The 23,226-nt window shown below is 45.7% G+C and overlaps 1 protein-coding gene across 6 annotated transcripts in view; it reads right to left on the reverse strand.

Annotated features, from left to right (window-relative positions):
- The window catches only part of ATP2C1 (ATPase secretory pathway Ca2+ transporting 1), a 1,883,161-nt gene that overhangs the window by 1,384,241 nt on the left and 475,694 nt on the right, over positions 1-23,226 (reverse strand). For all 6 annotated transcript variants that reach the window (XM_069648728.1, XM_069648731.1, XM_069648729.1 and 3 more), the window contains one exon: positions 7,472-7,507. In XM_069648728.1, the coding sequence (XP_069504829.1) occupies positions 7,472-7,507 (36 nt within the window). The remainder of the gene's footprint in view (positions 1-7,471; positions 7,508-23,226) is intronic.

Consider the following 23,226-nt stretch of genomic DNA (forward strand, 5'->3'; position numbering starts at 1 on the left):
TCTTGTCAGAAAAGAAATGCTTTAATTTGCAAACAAATTATAACAAATCTATGTGTGTATCTATTTTGTCAAAAGTCCACGTTGGTGCAAATGACAGCCCTTTGTTCAGGAGCATAATCTCATCCAAGGTTAAGCATCTGCTGGAGAACGAAGGATTGGAATGGATCTCCAATTGGGGGAGAACATGTTTGTAAAGGGTTAATTTTCAACCATTCACACGTAAACATTACTGATCCTCTTAACAAGCCCATATATGTATGAGAAATGTGATACGACAGGCATTAACATATGTATTTATGTGGATCCAGTATGCTACTTAAACACTTCCACAGTGCAAGAATGAATATGGGTAGGACCTTAGAACGTATGAAAGAAAGAACAGAATTCAAATCTAGACACTGTTAGAACCTAATGGCAACATATGCAGGAGATTCTTACAACAAAAATAGGCACACCAATGTGTGCAGTAAAAGGCTTGCACGCGTGAGCAATCACATTTACTAAGAGGCACGAGAAATGGCCAGTTTGAGAAATATTATATAGGACATCCGACTTTAGCATACTGGTCCGTCATTCATAATACACAAGCTACACTTACAGGTGGCAAAAATTCAAGATGGGAAGTGGGACTTTCAAATCAGGTTACACGCGAGTGGCCAAGTCTTTGATTCAACATGCTTCTCACTATAAAATTAGGTACTTTAACATGTGCACCAACAATGGGATATACTGTCCTACAAACTTACTTAAATATAGCAAATCCGTTTAGCTTTTTACAAATAAAGGTCCTAGCGATGTGTGGCATTTAATTAAAGATGAAACAAGATACATTTCCTTCACTGTTTAAGACATATACATAATTTTGGATATAGTCAAAATACATCAAATAACGAGAAACTAATGTGTATTTATAAAGTAAGGAAGCGCAATATTTTAACATTAGTGCTTCTATGGGCCCGACACAATAATACACCCGAACATTATGTCAATATGAAGCCGAAAGATGGCGTCCACATTTTCGAAAGTGGGAAGAGAGGAAGGACTTTCCGTGGAACCATGGCAACTAGTATCAACAAATTACGTGGTAGCCGCTGCAGCCTTGACATTTTGAAGCCGATGTGCGGAGACTGAAGTCAACACTTTTCAGGTAAGCCCTTGCGCACATCGCAAGGCGACTAATCCCATTACATGACATAATATTCTGTAATTAGAAAATGATCGCTTTGGTAAAATAAAATTATGAAAATGTAATAAAACGTGACATGTGCCCAGAAGAATTAATTGGTAAGCGACATTAGGGACAGTTTAACGCTACTAAGTGAGGAGAGTGAAACTAAGGCAATAAAATGGGGCATTACAGGCCATGGAACGCATTTACATATAAGCATGTTGAATTAAGACCAGTATGGCTTTAGAACAGTTATATTCGCACGATAGAATTGAATCAGCAATGCAACCAAACTCGTAACCGGATCTGGTAATGACAAAGATTACAACTAAGAACAAAAGATTTATAAATAAATAAGATAAGAGCTTATGGGAATATGCCATGACCTACAGTCGAAAAATATAGGAACAGTAGGAATCTAACAGCAGTAATCCATTAATATACATACAAAGAATTAGGAGGGACCAATGAGAGATGAAAGTATGGAGTGATTTTAAATGTGTGAGACCGGTTTGTATGACAATGACTAATATATTACAGGTGGGATTCGAACCTGGGATTTCCGAAGGGATCAAGAACTTAACTAACATGGAATAAACACCAATTGGACGTATGGTAAGAGACAATTACTATTGACCATTAATGGATGCTTGGCAAGTAATGTTTATGAACAATGCAATTGTATACGACTAATTCATCAATAATGTGTTATCGAGGAATTAATGCCATAGATACGAGTAATGGTCTACTGAATGAAACTACTCATATAATTGGTAGAACTTGAAGGTTATGAGATAGAATACATCACGTGCCACACTAAGGTACGGTTTGATATTTTTGGACCTCACTGTAATATCAGAGAGCACCTTACTTAGTCTGATACACTTGTCGCACTGACGCATATTAAACCAGTTTGATAATAACTAAGGAAGCACTGTTTAAAACAAATTTCTTTGGACTTCACAGGAGTAATTGAGATTACTTACTTATTCTGACATATGTTTTTTGATTTGTTTCCCCATCTCCCCTTTTTTCTGTGAACTCTACTATTCCTATCAATCTGGAACAGAAACTAATTTTTCTAACTAATAGCCATGTGACAGGGCTGAATGAGAATATTGAGTGGCATAATATAAAATAGGAACTACTCAATAAACTACCAGTTGGTACAGAGTCTTACATTTCTGTTGGTATTCCCTAATGATTACCCGGAGGCATGTCACAACTAGTTGGGGTGACTAAATATGTATTTTAAGAACATTGTGGTAGTCCATACTGCTCGAATTTCCTAAATACGATCAGAGGTTAAGTTGCTATTGGTCCTTCCTACTATTTATGTAGTGCAATAACATTGTCATAGTCCATGCTGCCCCAGGGTGTATATTGTATTGCAACCAGTAGAATACAAATGGAGAATATATCGTAAAGCAATTGGGATATCAATTTGTGATGTTTGCAAGAAGTAATGTTTCATCCTACCTGGTTGTTACTTGGTAATAGATGTATGTGACAGCAGAATTACTCAGTCTATCCCTGGTAGTGTGGGGCCCTGGTGAAAACCTAAAGGTAATTGTAGTTTGTTCATTCAATAGTGGAATAAAATCAGAAAAGAGCGACCCCTTAGATATACAGGCTGTTATCAACCAACATGAAGAAGAGGTGCTTTTGTGGTGATAGAATTACCTGTGGGTTAGTCAATACATTCAGAGGATGTCAGTAAGACTAGTGTGGCAGTTTTTTGGCAGTAGAACTCGTCTGGGGACTTTAGACATTTAGATCCTGCACAGGTTGCGATGACTATAGTAAGACTATGAGTCACGTGATGACGTTACGTTTCCACGTTGCGTAGGACGTGATGACGTCATTACCCGGAGTATTCTGCTCAGAGTCCAGGCACTAAGAGCGAGATTTACTGGACGTTGAGGGGTAAGAGAACAGGATTGGGGTTGCAGTTTTGTAGGACCCTCCACAGGATAAGTGACTTAGGAGCCTTATTTACGTCCTTATAATTATACACCATTAGTTGGTTCTCTCCCTTCGGGTGACACGACGCCAACGCGGTACGTTTGTATGCGATGACATCATCCCGTGCGAAACCGCGACGAGATGAGCGTCCAGCGAGTATTTAGCGGCTCAATCCAAGGTGTTTCCAGTGTGCAGATCTGCAGACTGGATGAACAGGGTGGGCACGCTGGCCCCAAGAGTTAGAGGTAAGTTATAGACCGCAGTGGGCTGTGATGTTCTGACAGTGAAGATAGGGACTTGGTATACTATCCACTATGGGTCTGTTTTCACTAGAGGGAGGTGTTGGAATCCTGCTTACCCAGTTAAGGTGAAAGTAACCCCTTGACATTGAACGTGACCTGATGCTGTGGGGTACCTAAGGACCCGCTAGAAATATACAGACAGCCTGTATGAAGGTAAGGGCCTTGGTATATTTTGCAAAGGTTTTGGTAGTTTAGGCAGTCCTAAAATTGCAATTTAAAAACTCAGAGGTTTCATTTTCCATTAAAGCCATGAATGGAGCAAAATTGAACAAATGACCCGCATTGGCCATGGTACATGTTGGGATTTTAAGTAAGAAACTACAATCCTCCTCAAGAGTGAGAATACCAGTCTCTGTGACCGAGGTGAGGATATTATCCTATACCTATGATATGGTTTCTCTCAATAGGTTTAGAGGGAAGTGACTACGATTGGTTGATTGTCTGGGTATGATATACTTAGAAATGACCTAGGTGCTGTGTTCAGATCTAGGCGAACTCTCCCTACCACTTAAAAGGTGATTAACAAGAATTGTAATTGTTAAGGAACTTGTAAAAATTTAGGATTACAAGTGTTTTTTGGTACAGGTATATTAAGAATTGTATACTTGTGGAACCCTATTGGTGATTGATTAGGGATGGCTAGGTTTAATAAACCGATAATGCCCTTTTAGTAATGTGTTGATGTTTGTATGTACCCTCAGTTATAGGAACTGGAACCATAGAGGAAAGAATAGAGAAGACTACAGAAAGCACAAGACAAATTTCTGCCCCTGAAGAATGTCCATTTATTGAGAACACCAAGGACAGAAACGTATATAAGTTGGGCTTCTTTTCCGTAGTAGGAAGCAAGAGTAATTAAGTTGCTACTGCGGAGTGTATCAAGCATTTGTAAACTTGATTCTGTGTGGTGGAAACACTACTTTTAACATTGTATACTTTTATGTGGTGTATATGTGTTTTTTAATGCTTTTTTGATACTTGTGCAATGAATAAGTAAATGAATTAAAAAGATGACATTTTAGCAATTAATGTGTACATGTTATTAATCCTATCACATACAGCCCATATTTGTTAAGTGGCTGTATTAATGTTTGAGTTCTGAGGGTAACATGTCTTGTTAGTGATCATGTATGTGTCCCTTCTTTTGGTTAAAGAGATATATTGAATCCTCACTTGGTAGCAGGGATTATCACCATAGTGTGGGGAAACCCCTGAATGAAATAACGCCCCTACTATTCCTAACCAGCCACCAGTCCTTAATTTCTGTCCTTACACATCACAACATGTGTGCACATGCTTGTTTGTATAAATGAAGTGAATATGATATATGCCCCGATTTGAAAAAGGCTCATGAAGAGCTTAAACACGGGTCATCATAAAGGGCTCCCCTTCGGGAGACTGGTGAATACACAATAATTCTTTGTGAACCATAACATTTGAAATTGAAATCAAACTAAACAAGTGTGGCACAGTTAATGTGTGAAAGCAACAAACTTAGACTGTATTAACCCAGCGGGTCACGCAACTGGAGAATTGTGCTAAGTAATTTGCAAGGAATTATCCAAGGAGACTACCCACCAACCCTGAGAGGTTTAACAGAGGAAAAGAAGCAGCCGAGCTGCGATTGTGCATATGCATGCTGTGCGTCTTGAACAGGTGAGAGTAGAGGTGGGGGAGTGGTCACGTCTTTAATGTCTAAGTTCATAGACAGGTGAATCCTAAACTGAAGTCCTGGCTAGTCTACCGGCCATGTGAACACCTGAACCCCCACCCAAATGGAAAATATTCACCGTAAAAAGGAAAATGCCACTTACTACTCACCATGTGCTGCAAAGAATAACTACAGCAACCTCATCAACCCTGTAAACCCTTGGGGGAGACCATCTGATGAGAGGAATTCACCAATTCCTTGGCTCATTCAGTGTTCCTGTAAGCTCAAGGTCGATTCCAGCGATAAAGCCCCGCAATCACATAATAAAAGGACTCATACCAGCACGATGAGCAGTCCAGCATACCAGGCGGACGATGATTGGATAAAAGCTAATGCTAACCTATTATCCCCAAGGGGGTGGGAGGACACAACAGCTTGCCCTGACTATTGCTGGGCCGTAGCCAAGTGTGGTTACAGGGAGTCCCAAGAATTATTAAAATTAAACATCCACGGCCATCTCTGCGACTCTGGTAGATCCGGCCATTCCAACCCTCAGTCAGTACCAGTGGGATGGCACCCAGTTCCTCAACACCTCAGATTGTGCCTCTAAGTGAAAGGGGGAGCATAGCTGTACCAATGACAGTCACCATTGATGATATTCCCCAGACAACCAAGCAAACTCCCTCACCACAGGGCCATGGTGGGATGCAGATTGGAGAGGACAACTGCCAGATGGAAATCAGGGGAGTGACTTTATGGATGCAGGACGTACTAGCAGGAGCAATTTGCAACACTTAGCTGGGCAGTGGCCATCCCTGCCTGTTACTCCTCCCTGAGCAAGTCGTTAAGCAATCACCTGGCCAGATTGGGGGGGGGGTGACCAAGGAATGCAGATTTATCACTGTCCTATCTGAACTCTTGATACTAAAGAGTCTGGTCCTATCCCTGCATGAAGCAATTGGGAAGGGAGTGGAGGGGGTGGGCACCAACCAGCACAGAGGATGGAAAAAGGGCCTCAAATATATAGCTGAAATCTACACCCATTATCCCAAGACCCACGCAGGGAGGGAGGGGGTATACTGGTGAAAAAAAGAGCGAAAACTCACACCACACGAGTCTTGGCAGGCAAAGGGTTAACGCCCCAGATGTATGTGGCAGCCAACACCTAGCATCTGCCCCACCATTGCAGTCTCACATTCTGAAGGTTGATGGTCCAGGGCAAAGGTGACAACTGGCAAGGTGGTAGGTTGGACTGGCCATGATCTGTCTTCACCCATCGTCAAAACCCTCAACGCACTAGCGGCCCACGCGTGGAGGGTAGTGGGGGTCAATATATCTACCCAAAGTCCCAAATTGGCCCCTAATCAGCACAAACCTAGGGATGCACTTTTAAATAAATGTACACACTGGCTCCGGGCGGTAAGGGGTTGTTTATTTTGTAACCCGGGAACACATTGTAAACTGCACCAGAATATGCCAATGGGGGGGAGGGGTGTGTGATTTTGACTCTGTTAGAATCTCCCTTAGGGAGCCAAGCTTGTCCAAAGGCATACTGAGCTTTGGCAGGAGATGCCATCCACCTGCGAAGAGTGCAATAAAACAGAGCCCTCACCCCCATGTAAAACTGATAACTAGGAAAATAACCCCACAGTGGCACGTGCTCTTGGAAGCAAAAGCTGTAGCCCTGGGGAAAAGGTCATTGAAGGACTACCCCTGGTTTAAATGTCTGAAGCAAACAGTGACTTGACGGCCAAGTGGCCTGCATTAATAGATGTTGAGAAGCCCCATGTCGTGGTCTGAGCCAGGCCTGGGACAGCACAGGGCCCCAGGGCTCCTGCACTCCACCCAATTTAAATTTAATTTCAACATTGAGGAAATGTGCAATGATTAATGTATTTGTGAGTTTTGTCATGATGAACTTGTATGGCTCAACGCTGAAATAAAGTTATTGACGATGACCATATCTATTTAGAAAATATGTTCGATATCATGACATAAGGTTAATTTTGATTAACAATATTTACCAAAGTACATCATTGCTTCACTGACACTTAACACAAGCTGTGTTTTGTTCTGTTCCTTAGTGTTTGTCCCTAGCATGCGTAAGGGCCATCTTTACAGGAGTAAGCCATCATCGAGCATCTGCTATTCTGGCCCTAATCCAGAGTCCCACCTTTTTGGGGGTAAGCTAGTGTTTTGTACACCATGGACATTGGCATAGATAAACCTAAGGATAGGCTTAATTACAGAGAAAATACACATGATCGGTACCAATGTCAATCACAACTACAATATTAATTCTTGGTGATGCTCAAGTGAAGGAACTGGCCACACCAGGTTTAGTGCAGCACTACCAGTCAGTAAGAATAACAGATATTCACTTACCTGGATAAAGGCTACTGTAACCACAATAAGAATTGCCTATGGAACAAGAAAGAGAAAAAGTGAACAGATGTTATGAATTTACACACATGAAACATATGAACTGTGCTGCAATCTACAATGCAAGAGGCTTACTAGTGCTTTAGGAAAAAACATCTATTCCCTAAAAAGTAACTGGGCAGGACAGGCGAGAGGAAGAAGCTCTTGATTAGTCATAAAATCATTCCAAACAATTAGATATTAGACATTGTTGTGGAATTATAAATCTTTATTTGGGTACAGTAATGTTTAATTTGCTATTAGGCTAACCATTTTAGGCTAACTTGAGCCTAGAAGCATAAAATGGGTTTGAAAATGCTGAAATCTATGACTCAAGTTAGAAATGTACAGTTTTAAACTCAAACTCACACTGGACATTGTCAATTTATGTTAATTGAAAACAGAGGAGAACTTGCTGTTTACTATGTCTGCCAAGTTTTAAAATCTGATTGATTTCTGCGAGTGCTATTAAAAGTTTCCCAAAAACTGTTCAACCACTCCAGATTCCAACACACACACACACACACACACACACACACACACACACACACACACACACACACACACACAAAGATAAAGTCTCGATGGGCGCCTCACTGAAAAAAAGCAAGGAATCAAATACCTAGTGGTATCATAGTTTTGTGAATATATTGAAGATAAGTGATTTATTTTATATAAGAAACAAAAAAAAACTGTTTTCAACATTAAACAATTATAATTGAATTCTTCAAAGTATTAGTAAAGCTGGTTCAAAGTAATCATGAAAGATATCTAAATAACATATATACAACATTAGGCATATGGGATACATTACTCACCGTAATCGAATTTCTGACGCTTGTATCTGCTTAGATTCACATGCTGTGCATAGGCCGACATCTAGTGGAAGCTGCGGAGTATTACAGTTTGTTTTTCGAAACTCGAAAATGGGCGTCGACACAGGGCGTGCCAGTAATACTATCCCTAGTGTGACGTCCACTGTACCCAAGATCCCTCACGCGTCTAGGATCCTCAGATTGTATTTTTTCTGACATGAGGTAGCATGAGGAGTACCGTTAGTACAGATAATCCAAGCAGATAGACAGAAAGGTAAGACTACAAGCAATCATGCGCCTTCTCTCGGAGGGGAGGAAGGGTGGGTCGCATGTGAATCTAAGCAGATACAAGCGTCAGAAATACGATTACGGTGAGTAATGTATCCCTTCTGAGGCTTGTGGAATCTGCTTAGATCACATGCTGTGCATAGATTAGCGAGCAGTACCAGAAGAAGGAGGTGGGATGTGAGAAAGGTCATGAGCAAATAAGTGTCTTAGAACCGCTTGTATCTGCCTTGGAATGGGTGTCAATGCAGTAATGCTGAGTAAAAGTGTGAATAGAGCTCCAAGTAGCTGCTTTGCAAATGGTGTCAAGGGGAACATTTGCAATGAAAGCCAGAGTGGCCCCAATGCCTCTAGTAGAGTGGGCCCTTGGCGTAAAAGGCAGAGTCTTTTCAGAGAGTGAGTAACACAGCTGGATACAGTTAATAATCCACTTCGAGATGGCACCTTTAGAGACGCGATCCCCCTCTCTGCCTGTAGCTACGGAGACAAACAGTTGATCTGTTTTCCTTAGCGGTCTTGTTTTATTTACATAGTAGAGGACCGCCCTACGCACATCTAGGGTGTGTAGTTTCACCTCAGCCGATCTTTGCGGGTTCTGGAGGAAAGCTGGAAGCTCGATGGACTGGTTTACATGGAATTTTGATATAAATTTAGGTGAGAACCTAGGGTGTGTGCGTAAAACCAGTTTGTCTTTATGGATAGTAAAGAAGGGATCATGCACTGACAGAGCCTGAATTTCACTGACCCTTCTTATAGAAGTAATAGCTACTAAGAAGGCCGTTTTATAAGTCAGGTGTGTGAGACTGCTTTTATGCATGGGCTCGAAAGGGGGGCCCATGAGCTTGGCTAGCACCACATTAAGGTCCCACCCTGGCGGTGGGTTTGAAATAGGAGGGTGAAGTCTCTTTACTCCTACCATGAAGGCTTTAACTACTGGTACTTTCCACCACAACACCTTGCTATGGGAAGTGGTGTAAGTCGAGAGGGCTGCCAGGTGTACTTTCAGTGAGTTAAAAACCAATCCTGCATCTAACAGGTGGAGCATGTATGTAACATTAGTGGAAGGAGTGCAATCAACTGGGTTGATTGGTCTACTCTGCCACCAGATAACGAACCTCTTCCACTTGTCAAAGTAACAGTGCCTTGTGTTTGGTTTCCTAGATTCCTTTAGGATGTCCATACATCTCTGTGGCAAATTGAGGTGTCCAAACTCTATGACCTCAGGAGCCATGCTGCCAGGTTCATTGAGTTGGGTTGCTGGTGCACTGTTTGACCTTGGTGCTGGGACAGTAGGTTGTACCAGGCTGGAAGTTTGATGGGCTCGCACACCGCCATCCTGCGCAGGTGTGGGAACCACGGTTGTCTTGCCCACATGGGAGCAACTAGGACGAGCGTCATCGATTCCCTGTTCATCTTGTTCACCACTTTCTTGATGAGAGGAGTTGGTGGAAAAGCGTACGCAAACATCCCTGACCAGTTCATCCACAGGGCGTTCCCCTGGGAGTCTGGTTGGGGGAACCTGGATGCAAATCCTGGGCATTGTTTGTTTCCCCTTGTGGCGAATAAGTGTATAGTGGGGAAACCCCACTGAGAGAAGAGATCTTCTACGACCTCTCTGTGAAGAACCCATTCGTGTTCCTCTGGGAGGGAGTCTCTGCTCAGAGCATCCGCTAGGTAATTGAGCTCCCCTGGAACATGTTGCGATGACAGGAAGATGTTCCGTCTGAGTGCCCATATCCAGATTTTCTGGGCAAGCTTGGACAGATTTGGCGAGCGAGTCCCTCCTTGCTTGTTCAGCTAGAACATGGCTGTAGTGCTGTCCGTCTGGATTTGCACTGACAGGTTTAGTAGATGGGGTTCGAACGCTTGAAGCGCTCTGAATACTGCCAGAAGCTCTAGCAGGTTGATGTGGTTCTTGGCCACTGAGTGAGACCAGAGACCCTGAGCTGTGTGGTGGAGATGGTGAGCTCCCCACCCCGTTAGACATGCATCTGTAGTGACTACTGCCTGTACTTCGGGATCGTAAAAGGGTTTCCCCTTTGCGAGATTCTCTCTTGTCCACCAGTGAAGGCTTTGTACTAGTGTTGGCGAAACGACCACTAGATCGTCCCACTGACCACTTGCCTGAGACCACTGTTTCGCCAACCATTCCTGCATGGGCCGCATGAGCAGGCGCGCGTCGGGGACCAGGTAAATGCAGGACGCCATCATGCCCAGTAAACGCATTGCTTTGCGTACCGTTATTTGTTGACCGGACTGATAATGCGGAATTTGTAGTAGTATATTCCGAATTCTTTCTCCTGAAGGAAAGGTCAACCCCTCCTGGGTATCCAGGATTGCTCCTAGGAACTGTTTGGAGGTGCTTAGCACCAGGCTTGACTTTTTCTCGTTGATTGAGAAGCCTAACTTGTGGAGGAGGTCGATAGTCCTTTGAATGTTTGTCCTGCAAATTACTGGGGTTTCCCCAGTTATGAGCCAGTCGTCCAGATAAGGGTACACTGGAATTGCCTCCCTGCGTAGGTGTGCAGCCGCTACGGCCAGTACCTTGGTGAATACCCTTGGTGCGGAAGCTATCCCGAAGGGCAGTACCCTGAATTGGTAGTGGCGACTGTCCACCTTGAAGCGCAAGTACTTTCTGTGCGCTGGGAACATGGAAATATGAAAATAAGCATCTTTCATATCCAAGGTTGCCATGTAATCCCCCTTTTTTAGGAGGGGGATTACCTCTTGTAGCGTGGTCATACGAAATTTTTGGGGCTTGACATACTTGTTGGCAGGCCGTAAGTCCAATACTGGGCGCATTGTCAAGTCTTTCTTTGGCACAAGGAAGTAAGTTGAATAAATACCCTTGTTTACCTGGTGTCCCGGGACGAGTTCTATCGCGTCTTTTTGTAGAAGAATGGCGATCTCCTCGAGGAGAATCTTCTGATGTTCTAAGGAGTGTACTCTTTGTCGCGGAGGATGGTTCCGGGGACACTGCAGTAGCTCTATACAATATCCCGTGGATACTGTTGACAGCACCCATCTGTCTGATGTGATCCCTTCCCAAGCCTGGGTGAAGTTTGAAATGCGTCCCCCTACTGGGGTTGCGTGAGAAGGGACCCTGAACTGAGCGTCACTGCTTTGGTGGAGGCGTGCCGCCTCCCTTGCTGGGGCTGCCTCTGCCTTTACCACGACCTCTCCTATTATCTCTGCCGTAACCCTGGGTAGACTGTTGGTTGTTGTTCCACTGTGTACCCTACCCCTGGGAATAGTTAGATCCTCTCTGGGAATTTTGGCCGCGTGGGCGACGAAAATTACTATTCCCTCTCTGGTTAGGGGGTTTATTGGTTAACTAGCCAAGGGATTTGAGTGTCTCGTATTCGTCCTTGGCATTTTTCAGTGCGTCTTCGACCGCCTTACCAAACAACAGATCGGCTTCCACCGGTTTGTCTAACAGTGATGCCTGAGTTTCTGCCTTAAAACCAGACTGCCGTAACCACGCATGTCTCTTGATAACAGTACCTTCTGCTATCAATCTGCCTGCGTTATCCGCGGCGTCGAAGGTTGCTTTTAAAATGCAACCAGACACGGCTCTACCCTCTGCGGAAATCCGAGCTGATTGGCTGAGAGCCGCGACTTCTTCCCACTGATGGCAGTTGTAGCTGGCCAACAGGGTAGTGGAGTTAGCAATCCTTGCTTGATAGGCAGACGTTGAGGCTACCTTCCTGCCGAAACCGTATAGTTTTTTGCTCTCCTTGTCGGGAGGAGCTTCGGACGAAGACAAGGGTGTTCCAGCCCTCTTACGAGTGTTGGTAACAACTAGGGAGTCTAGCTTCAGATGTCCTCTTATATAGAGAGGGTCAGACTGAGCTGCCCTGAAAAGTTTTTCAACCCTGGGATTGACTGCTCTGGTGAGGTTTGGGTTCACCAGGGACGGATCTATTCTCCGCTGAATGGATTTAAGGATAGGGATGGTCTGGGCAACCGGCCTCCTTTCTCCCACTAACTCTTCTGCGAAGTCCCTTTCCTCCTGTACACCGTGGGTGTCAATGTGGAAATGTTCTGCTGCGTGAGCGAGAACCTCATTTAGGAGGGGCTGGTTATCGACCAGGGAGTCGGTAACCGGGGCTTCGTTCTCTACCGGGGAATCTACTCTGTATGTTTCCGGGTCATCCTCTTCTTCTTCCTGTCCCTCAGCATCCCCATAGTAGCCCGTCCCGGTTTGCTCTTCTATCATACCAAATTCTTGGTCCCCACAAAAGGAAGCCTCTCCTTGATACCGTGAGTATGGTGTTGCGTAAGGTTGTACCTCGAAGGGTTCAGACCTAATCGGGGTTTCAAACCGGGCCTTCTTACTCGGGGGGATAGGATCAGTAGAGCCTGAGGGTGTGGCCCCTTGTGGATCATACGAGAGGAAATGTTCTGGATTTTTATCATAAAAATCAGCCAAAGAAGACATTCTTGACATGACCCTATCTATGTCTTCACTGGACCATTTTTTTGAACTGGGAATGACTCTCTCAGCAAGTCTATGGGATTTATCTTGAATAGCTTTGCTGGTTGTGGACCTATCAGCAGACCTGGGCTTGTCTGTCTGTTTAGGGGGGGTGGAGTGTTTCACAGGTGTGGAAGAATGTACAGGTAGTTTCTTCTGCTGTTTTCCCCCTCCCCGTGCGTAGAAAAATGTTTCCCCTGTCCCTTAGTGGCTCCGGAGGTTTTTGACGCCTGGCGTCGAGGATCGGGAGACGTGTCCCTGTCCTTCGAGCGTGGGGCCTCGCTGGCTTTAATTGCGGGCTCCGCCTCCTGGAGCGCGGCCTGGGGGTGGAAGTCGTCTTCGTCTTCCGACGATCGAACTTCTGTTAGCCAAGGGAGCGAGGCACTCTTGGCAAGAGTGGATGATTGCCTGGAGTCATGCGGCGATCTTGATCGAGAGCGCCCAGAGGACACCGAATCGGACCGTTCTGTCTGTGCCTCTTTCCGAGAACTCGACGTTGTCGAGTCTCGGTTGGACTTAGTGTGTTTAGTGTGTGTAGTATGTGAAGCGCTTGCGTCGCCGGGGGTCTTCCCCATAGGCGCCCTGCCGTAATGCCCTCGCCGTCCGAAAGTACGGCGTCGCTGCCATCGCTGAAGGCGCCCTCCGCTGCCATGGCCGCCTGCCTGGCGTGGTGGGCCCAACGCTTCGTCGAACGGTCCTTAAGTGTCTTAGGTTTAAACCTACTACACCTCTGCTGTTCGCTTCGGGGTGGTCCCTCGGCAAGCAGAGATTGCACGTGGCGTGCCTGTCGACACAAGGGTATTTGCGGTTGCACTTGGGGCAGAATTGAAAAGGGGTACCCTCCATACGCACCTTGAGGCAGCGGGCTGTTAAGTGTAGGAAATGTATAAGGTGCACCTATATACCAAGAGTGTAGAGTATGTACCACCCCCCCACTCTCCCTACTTGCAGGGCCGAGGCCAGCGGCCTACCAGGCCCGGGCCGAGGCCAGCGGCCTTCCGAGGCCCAAATCCGTCGTGCAGCAGCCGACGGTCGATTTCTTCTCCAGCCGGCGTCGAGTGTCGAAGTTCGACGTTGGGGTGGGGAAGAATGTCAATAGATAAATATTTAAAATTTTTTGCAAAAGTATGGCTAAGGCCAGGGGACTCCGCAAGATGCTTCCGACCAGTATGGCGGAAAAAAACAATCTGAGGATCCTAGACGCGTGAGGGATCTTGGGTACAGTGGACGTCACACTAGGGATAGTATTACTGGCACGCCCTGTGTCGACGCCCATTTTCGAGTTTCGAAAAACAAACTAATACTCCGCAGCTTCCACTAGATGTCGGCCTATGCACAGCATGTGATCTAAGCAGATTCCACAAGCCTCAGAAACTTAATTACAAACACTGTCGTAATGAGGGTTCTAAACGAACAAAAGGAGAAAACAAAACAAGCAAAAAATAACAAAAAGGCATATTGGGCCATTAAGTTTGTTAGCAATTGTTACAGAGTAATAGTGTGGTAAGTACAGAATGAACTTATTTCACGAAGCACATATATTCAGCCAATAAGCCATTTAGTTTGTTAGCTATTGATGCACAAAGTATTGGTGCAATCAGTACAGAATGCACATATTTCAAGGAACACAAAAATTCAGCTAATGTGTTTCGAACAAGGTTCTTCCTCAGGGCTGTTAACATGTGCATTTTCTTAATCTCAAATACGTCTTCATTCTAATATAAGACAAACGGTTAAAATAAACAACATACATCAAAGAGAGAAAACAGAAGGAGATAATGCAGTTACCAAGCTTGGTTACACAAGCATAAAATAACATAGTTGTGTATGCATTAGAGTTATTTTCCTCATTTCCTCTCAATGTGTTTTCATATTTAAGCAAAGTCTTGGGATGTGTTCAGTGCAGTGAGGCAGGTGTTAATATATTAGTTCATGATCATCAATGGCAGTGATTTCGAATTGCTACAGTAAGTGCCAAATATATACGTGACCCCCAAAAGTGAGTGTGCTGAGCAATTACCAAAACCCCCATGATGCAAGTTAAAAGCACCTAGTTATTAGTGAATGGCCGTGCAAAATAAGTGTGTGCCCCTGGCCCCCAAGGTGATAGTTACATGGAAAGTGATTAGGATGTCGGCCCTTGGTGACCGTTTCATACCTTATGCAGCTAAAGTTATACGTATATCCTGTAACACAGGATATTTCAAGGTGATAGTATTAATACCAGTACTTGTAAAAGGCCAGGGTTCAAGTAAATGGCTTATGGTGGAAAGACACTTATGAATCACTTACTCCATTTATAATGGCAGTAATCTGATCTAGTCGGTACATAGATGCTGCCAAGGTGAAGTAGTGGTTACCATCTTAAGAACTGGATACACCCAAAGAGCAATGCGATGCATCTGTTAGTATATTGCATAATATTGCCAGGGTAATACTTAAAGTAATCTTAGACGGTATATGATCCTTACTCACCTGACCCGTCGGGTGAAAGCAGTACATTCTTCACAATTTACCAATAATGTGCAACAGGTCTGTTCCTAATGATACTGCTGTGAGCTTAGACCGCTGCAACTGACAACCTAAAAAACACTAGCGATGTCTAGGTTAGTGCATCGTGTCGTAAATGTAATAACTGGAAGATAATCTCCGTAGAAGGTTTAGGGCAAGATTGTGGTTTGCTTACCCTACTTTGTATTTAAACTGAAATGGTGATCGATGCTGTTTGATAGCCGTGTCAGACTCAATCGGGTTTCCCAGCAACATAAACTCGATTGCTGTAGCGACTGAAAAGGGACTTTCCTAAATATCTAGAGTCTTGCTGTAATCTAGAGTGGGTGCCATGTTAGCACCATGTGCAATAACACTGTAGGAGTTGGCACAGCTACCTTACCGTTTGGCGAGGAGTTGTGGCCTGATATTAGTCCATAAAATCTATTTTGCTAAGTCCAACATTTTTACATGTTGAATGAATAAGTATGGTTAACTGGGTATACAAGTGACTGACTGTTTGGCAGTAGTGCCTTTAAATTACTAGCATTGGCCATTGGTAGTTACTCAGCCGCCATATCCTGTGCAAGTGCAACACTAAAGTTGTATTTATTCTTCAGAGACTAAAATCACCATAGGGATGACAGAGACAGGAGGGTACCAGGCACAACTATGTTGGGAAAGATCGGGATGCAAGATGAAATTACAGCTGCAGAATCAAGAAATGAATTTCACCCAGGCTACCTCCAGCAAAAAGGGGCCACAGAATGTCTATAAAATGTCTATAAAAAAATCCCCGATTAAAAATTATTTTTTCACATAGTAATCTCCAGAGGTGCTCTTAGTCTTGAGCCACTCAAGACCCAAAACACATTTTTGAGAAGTGATTCTGCAGACTCTTCAATGCTTAGCACTAAAAATACTGATTTAGCTGTGGGTTGAATGGTACTATGGTAGAGCTTGTGGGCAGGTTGACATTTATAATCGGCATCTTCGGAGTGTGGAATATATTCTATATTACAGTAAGCTGTTTTGAAAGGACTGGATAAAGGTCCTGAGCCACGAAGCTTAAATCATCTCAAATATCAGTAACTACATAGAATTCTGGTAAAAACCGAGCAATGCTGCAACTTTTTATTTTCCAAACAGTAAATCAACATTCACGGATACTCCATAAAAGCCTCCCCCACCATTCACCCTCCCCTCCCCACCATATCCCCCACTCCGCTCCCTCGGGTAAACATGCAATAGCTGTCTGAGGGTTCAAGTCCAGGATCTTCAAGCACTGGGGGCACCACTGATGCCTATAATCCTCTTTCAAGAAGGCCAACACCTCTCCCCATTCTTTTGCAAAAGATGGAAGTTATTTTCGATAGTATACGATGCCCACTCCAACAGTCCCCTACCTCACGCAACCAATCCTAGAAGGTCAGGGTGTCGGTGCCCTTCCATCTTGCTGCTAAAGTGAGCACCAAACGGGACGTTCCTGGGTTCCCTCTCCCCTCCCTCTCTCCCCATTCCCAAGATCACCTCCTCCAGGGGTGTCCCACCATTTTCCTTCAGGGCTGACTTTATTGCTCCCTTAACCTCTTCCCAAAAGTATGAAAGTCTGGGGAATGTCCAACAAATGTATTCCCGTGTCCCGTTTCCCCCATACTCCCTCCAACATTCCTGCGAGGCCTTCGGATATATTTTGTGTAGGCGGGCAGGGGTATAGTGCCACCGGAAGACTAATTTGTTAGTACCAGCATTCTCTAAGTTGGGATGCCTATAGTAACTTCGAGCCCAGCCTTCATATCCTCTCCCACTCCTTCCTAATGAATCCCTTCCCAATAGTAGTATCCCATTTCCCCATACACGCCCACTACGCTTTTGGGATGGCTTCATCCAATATCTTGTATAGACTCGAAATGAGGCACTTTGTTCCATCGTGTGAAATGAGAAATCTCTCGAATGCTGCGAGCTAGCGAATCACTGCACCCTTGATTTCTTGATTTAGGACCCAATGTCTCATTTGATAATACCGCAGTCTCGCCCATTCTCCCACCCCAAAATATGATTTACATTCGACAAATTACCTGTCGAATGTGCTCCTGCGCATTGCCCCTGTGCTACCCGGAGGATAGCACAGGGGCAATGCACTGGTTTTGGAAGCAAGACTACGCCGAGCAACAAAGTTTCAAATCCTGCATACGTGCTTAGAAACCGAACTCTGGTATGGTATTAAGCGCGTTAAAAAAAGCAATTAAGTAAATAAAATAAATAAATGATCTGATCCTGGAATATGTCCCGTTTCCTCTGGCATCCCCCCTCCTGCCATTTGGTAATGCCCCCGATTCCATTTCCGAAGCGAAGGCCGGATTGCGGAGAATGGATGTGAATGGGCACAGGAATGTTGTGATGCCATATTTCATAGCTAAAGTGTCCCAGGTGTCTGCTAGAAGCTTGGTTATAGCACTCGCATACATCTGTTGAAGCCTGTCCTACCTCAGCCATAGGACCTCTGAGAGATCTTGTCCCACCAGTGCCCGATTCATATCTACCCATAGTTTCTCCCTTTCGTTACGACTCCATTCCCCTTTCAGTCTAATCTGGGATGCCTTGTAATATAATCCCCCTCCCTTCTAGGGGCCATCAACTGGGCCAGATTAATCCTTGGCCTCTTGCCCTCCCAGATAAAACTTTGTCTGCTTCTTTATTTCCCTGAAAAAGCTACCCGGAAGAGACCCCGACAATGCTTGGCAGAGGCATAGTAGGCAGTGGAGAGAGACCATCTTAACCGCCGCCATCCGACCCAGCCAAGACATTCCGAGTGTTTTTCATTTGCAGAGGTAAGCCACAATAGCGGCCAGCATGGGGGCGGGGGTTAATTCACGGCAGATCACCCTGAAAGTGGCAGTGTAATATATATCCCCAAATATTTAATCCCTTTCGGGCTCCTGGCAAAGGGTGCCTATTCCCTCAAAGATGTCACACCCAGTGGAAGTTTTGTGGACATTTTCTATCAGGTGGACAATACGTCTTATATTGTCGAATGTTTGATGTCCCCGTACAAACCCCACCTGATCCGGGTGTATATATTGTGGAAGAAGCCCCTCTAATCGTTTAGCCAATATTTATGCATCAACGTTGATCAATGCTATGGGTCGGTACAACCCAAGCTTAATAGGGTCTTTATTTGGTTTGAAGATGAGGGTCATTTTAACCTCCTCCATTGACGCCGATATACAGCCCCTCACCCGGAACTGATTAAACAACCCTGTTACGTGGGGGGACCAGGGTGGACACGAAGGCCTTGTAAAATGTCGCCGTATGCCCATCCCGGGCCAGGGCTTTGTTAAGGGATAGTGTCTTTATAACCTTATGAACCTCTTCTTTGGTTATGTCCTTCCATGACTATATCCTCTCTTGCTCTCCCGGTGTCGGCAGAGTTACCTTTGCTAAGAAGTTCTCCCGCTCGTGTATAGACTGAGCTTGCACATTATGCAGTTCCCCATAAAACTGCGAAAGCATTCCTGGATGTCTCTCCTAAGAATACGGCAACGACCTGGATCATCTACTATGGCTGACACTGTTCTCTTAGCCAGGAGCCTGTCTGCTTTATTTACCTTGTTGTAGGATCACCGATGTTGCAACAGCATGGCCCTCTCTGCTTTTTTGGTTCTCAGGATAATTAGCTGACCAGCTGCCTGCCCATCTACCCTCATATTTTGAGCGTTCAGCAACGTGCACCTTGCTTCCTCCACCTCCCCTTCTGGCTGGGTCTCCAGTCGTTTCATCGGTTTGTCCCGCCTTTCCTTGGCCGCAATGAACTCTCCCCTGATTGTTACTTTGAACGCCTACCTCCCCATGTCCATCTGGCCCATCCCTCATTGCGAGCGTCAATACTTAGTTGCTCCATCTTTCCTGCATGTTCCCCCTCTCTCTTACCCGCCAACATCCAACAACCCCAATTACCAGTGCTTGCCCCCATTCCCTGACCTCAGCCCCCTCCCTTGTCCCCCCCCCAAAATTCAGATTCCACCCCCCCTCAATCCCTGCCTCCCTCCCCTTCTTCCCCAAACATCTCCCCGGTTTTAACGCCCTCTCGAAGTCCAAGTCTCTGCTCCTGTGCCCAATTACAAATCCTTGTTAATCCTCCACCCCGCTTCCCACTAAAATGCCATGGCCATTCTTTTGTGCTGCTTCCGCAATTAGTCCCCCTCCTCCACCCTTTGCCCCACCCGAGCATGGTAGTGGGCCCCTTGGGTGGGGGCCTGCACCTCCGTTTGTCCGCAGCTGTCTCCCATCCCCATGGTCTCGGCCTCAGGCGATGTTCTGTTTGTGAGGGGGCCGCCTGTAGTGCGTTCTCTTAGGGTTCCAGTTGCAAAAGGTAAATTCCTTCCTGCACAGAGGTTATTTGCCTCTGTGTGTCCTCCCTCTCGAACACCAAGCACCAAGGGAAATGTCCATTTGTATCGGATACTTTTCTGGGCTAGTTCCCTAACCACCGGGCCCATTTGTCTTCTCTTAAGGAGAATGGCACCTGCCAAGTCCTGAAACAGCTGGATTAGGAAGCCCCTGTATGTCAGTGGCTCTTTAGGCCTTGCTCCGCATAACACCGCCTCCTTCTGGGTGCACTGCGAAAAGGCCGGCAATACATCCCAGAGTCTCCCCCCTGATCCACTCGTGCTCCTGCCAGTTCTGTGAATTCGATCCAACATTATTTCATTCAGAGTGACATTCCCCAGGATGTCTGCGAATATTCCTTGGACTTGAGTCTTCAATACATTGTCTGCCGCCGATTCGGACAGATGCTCTTTTTTTTCCCATAGAGTTACATCAGAGCAGAGCCGCAGCACAGACAACGCATCAGTACATCAGATATAATTTTGTCAGAGGTGTAGTATCTCCATCCGGTAGCATATTACATAGATAGAGTCGCAATAGGGTCCAAATATCTTTAGGTCGACATGATGATATGGTGAACACAAATGTGCCTCACATTCATTCACCAGTGAAACGTCCTTAAGGAAGTCTTCCCTGCTGAGTACCCCAACGGACTGCCAGCACTTCAAGATACGTTTTGCGATGACACATGCAATGTTAAACAATCGCCTGGTGGTCTCTGCCACCTTACCAATGTCCCCAAACAGGTATTTCAACGGAGAGGGGGATTCAGGAATTGTCGTGATTTCTTTAAGGATTTCTGCAACCTCACCCCAGAATCCCGCCACTAGGGGGCATTCCCAGTACATGTGGTATGCATCAGCATTCAGTGCATCACATTGTAGGCATTTTCCCGTGCAGCCGGCTACAAATTTTGCCAACTTTGCAGGGGTATGATGAAGTTGGTTGAGTATCTTAAATTGAATCAGTCGCAGACCCGAGTTCATGGATACCGTTCTAGTGAGCTGACAACATCAAAGCCAAAGAGTCTCTTAATGCAATGCCCAAATCACGTTCCCAGACCTCCTTAATGGCGTTACATGAACCGGAATGGGACTGGACCAGGGTATACAACATTGAGACCCCTTTCTTTTGTCCTCCGACTGTTGTCATGGCCCTTATACATTCGTGGGTAGAGGTCTCCAAAGGGAACGTTGGCCATTTGGAAGCAAATGCGGCTTTCATTCGGTGGAACTGAAAACGTTTGAGTTGCCCATCTCCCACTGGTTTAACAAAGTCCCCTAGTTCACAGTATGTACCCCCTGGGAACATGTCACACATTTTGAATTGTTCATTTGGGTCCCACGACCTCTGCAAGGCCTTATCAAACATAGGTGTAATGTTGGGGAAAATCCATAGCGGGATTTCCGGGTCATATGGGGTCGTCAATTCAATCCTCCTATATATTTTGGACCATGCATGTGTAATGGTGCTTACAGGGTCAAATTCTCAAGAGTCTTGGTGTTCTCAAGCGTCTCAAGCTTGTCAATTCTCAATTCTCAAGCGTCAGCACGCTCTTGGGAGGCGTGTCGACGGCCTTGAGGGATTTGGTGCTGGCAACCTTAGTTACAGGGAGCCGGACGCATGCCGCTGATGCGGTTGCAGGGAGGGCTGCCGATCCTGTGACTCGGCAGGTTTCGTCGAGGAACCCGACGCACCCGTTGGCTCCATGGACCATTTCGAATGATAGGTTGCGACGGTACCGGGGGTTGTGTGTTTAGTCCCATGTGATGCGGGTGCGTCCTCGTCGCCGGGGTGTAACCTCCTCATAGCAGGACTTGCGTTGTGCCTATCTGGGCCGGGGACTGACGTCTTTATGCAGGTCTGCTCCGTTGTCAGGTCAAGGGCGCCCGTGTCATCGCTATGGGCCTCCTTACTTTCAGCGGTTGGGGAGCTACCCTCGGCCTGCGACATCGTATAGGCCGCCCACCATTTTACACAACGCTCCTGTATGGTTTTAGGACATAGGAGCTTGCAGTGCAAACAGGACGCCTCCATGTGATTGAGGGGGAGGCACTTATTGCACCGAGGGTGCTGGTCTTTCCAGGGAAATGTTCCCTTACAGGAAGGGCAAAATTTAAAGGGAGTCCTATCCATAGTACAGGTAAACAAAAGCGACAACAATACCAAAGGGGCAAAAAGAGGGGAGAAGGAAAGACATTCTTAAAAGAAAGGAAACCCCCAGACCCCACTCTCCCTACTGTGTAGGCCGCCCAGAAGGCCCAGCCACGCGGTCCACAGCGTCGACCGGAACGGCAGCCGTCTAAGTCTGTTCTGTCTTCGGTGGCGGTTCAGTAATCGTCGAAGAGGGGACGAATGTTATAAATGATCAAAGGTCAGGATTTTAACAAATTTGCAATTAGGTAGAGCTCCACATAAGGTGACCAGCTAGCTGGGCGGCAAACAACAATCTGAGGGATCTAGACGCGCAAGGATTTCTGGGTGCACTACACCTCACGTTAGGAATAGTGTTACAGACATGCCTACGCCGACGTCGTCTTTCGATCCTCGAAAGACAAGATGCAATACTCTGCAGTTACCACTAGATGTCGGACTATATGCACAGCATGTGAGACTATTTCTGGGTGGGGAAGGATTTACTCCCAGGAGTAGGGGAAATCGAGATGGGTACAATAGATTTCACAGACCATGCCCCGATATTGAGGAGCATTTCTCTCTGCGTAAGGAAGCAGGGCGAGGATGCTGGAAGCTTAACAGAATCCTCTCCTAGCTAATGCAGTCGACCAGGTCCGCAGGGAATGCGATAGGATGCCTTTAAAGCGTTTTTAAGGTGCGTTTTGATCTCCAAAGCCAATGTGCTCAACAAACTAGAGAGTAGACTGCGCTTCTGATCCAGGAGCTGAACAAAACAGAGGCTGAGTATAGGAGCTTTCAGAGCTTTCCAACGGACTAGCAGGGAGGTTAATATGTTAGAATACTCTAAGGAAGAGTTTAGCATGACCCGGGCGAAACAGTGTTACTTCAAGCAGGGTAACAAAGCAGGGACAATCCGGTCCTGGAAATTAAAACAAAGAATTACAGAGAATTATGGGCATGGTTAATAGCAAAAGGGACATGGTTCATAGAGACAAGGTGAATTTGACAAGTTCTATAGCTCTTTATATAAATCTGAGCAGCCCGACCCTCAGCAGATAAGTCTATTTCTGGGGGGATGGTCCATGCCCCGGCTCTCTGTGGGGCAGCGAGAGAAGCTCAACAGAGAA

Source organism: Ambystoma mexicanum, chromosome 2q, assembly GCF_040938575.1.
Source record: "Ambystoma mexicanum isolate Mex_15411 chromosome 2q, UKY_AmexF1_1, whole genome shotgun sequence".
NCBI lineage: Eukaryota > Metazoa > Chordata > Amphibia > Caudata > Ambystomatidae > Ambystoma > Ambystoma mexicanum.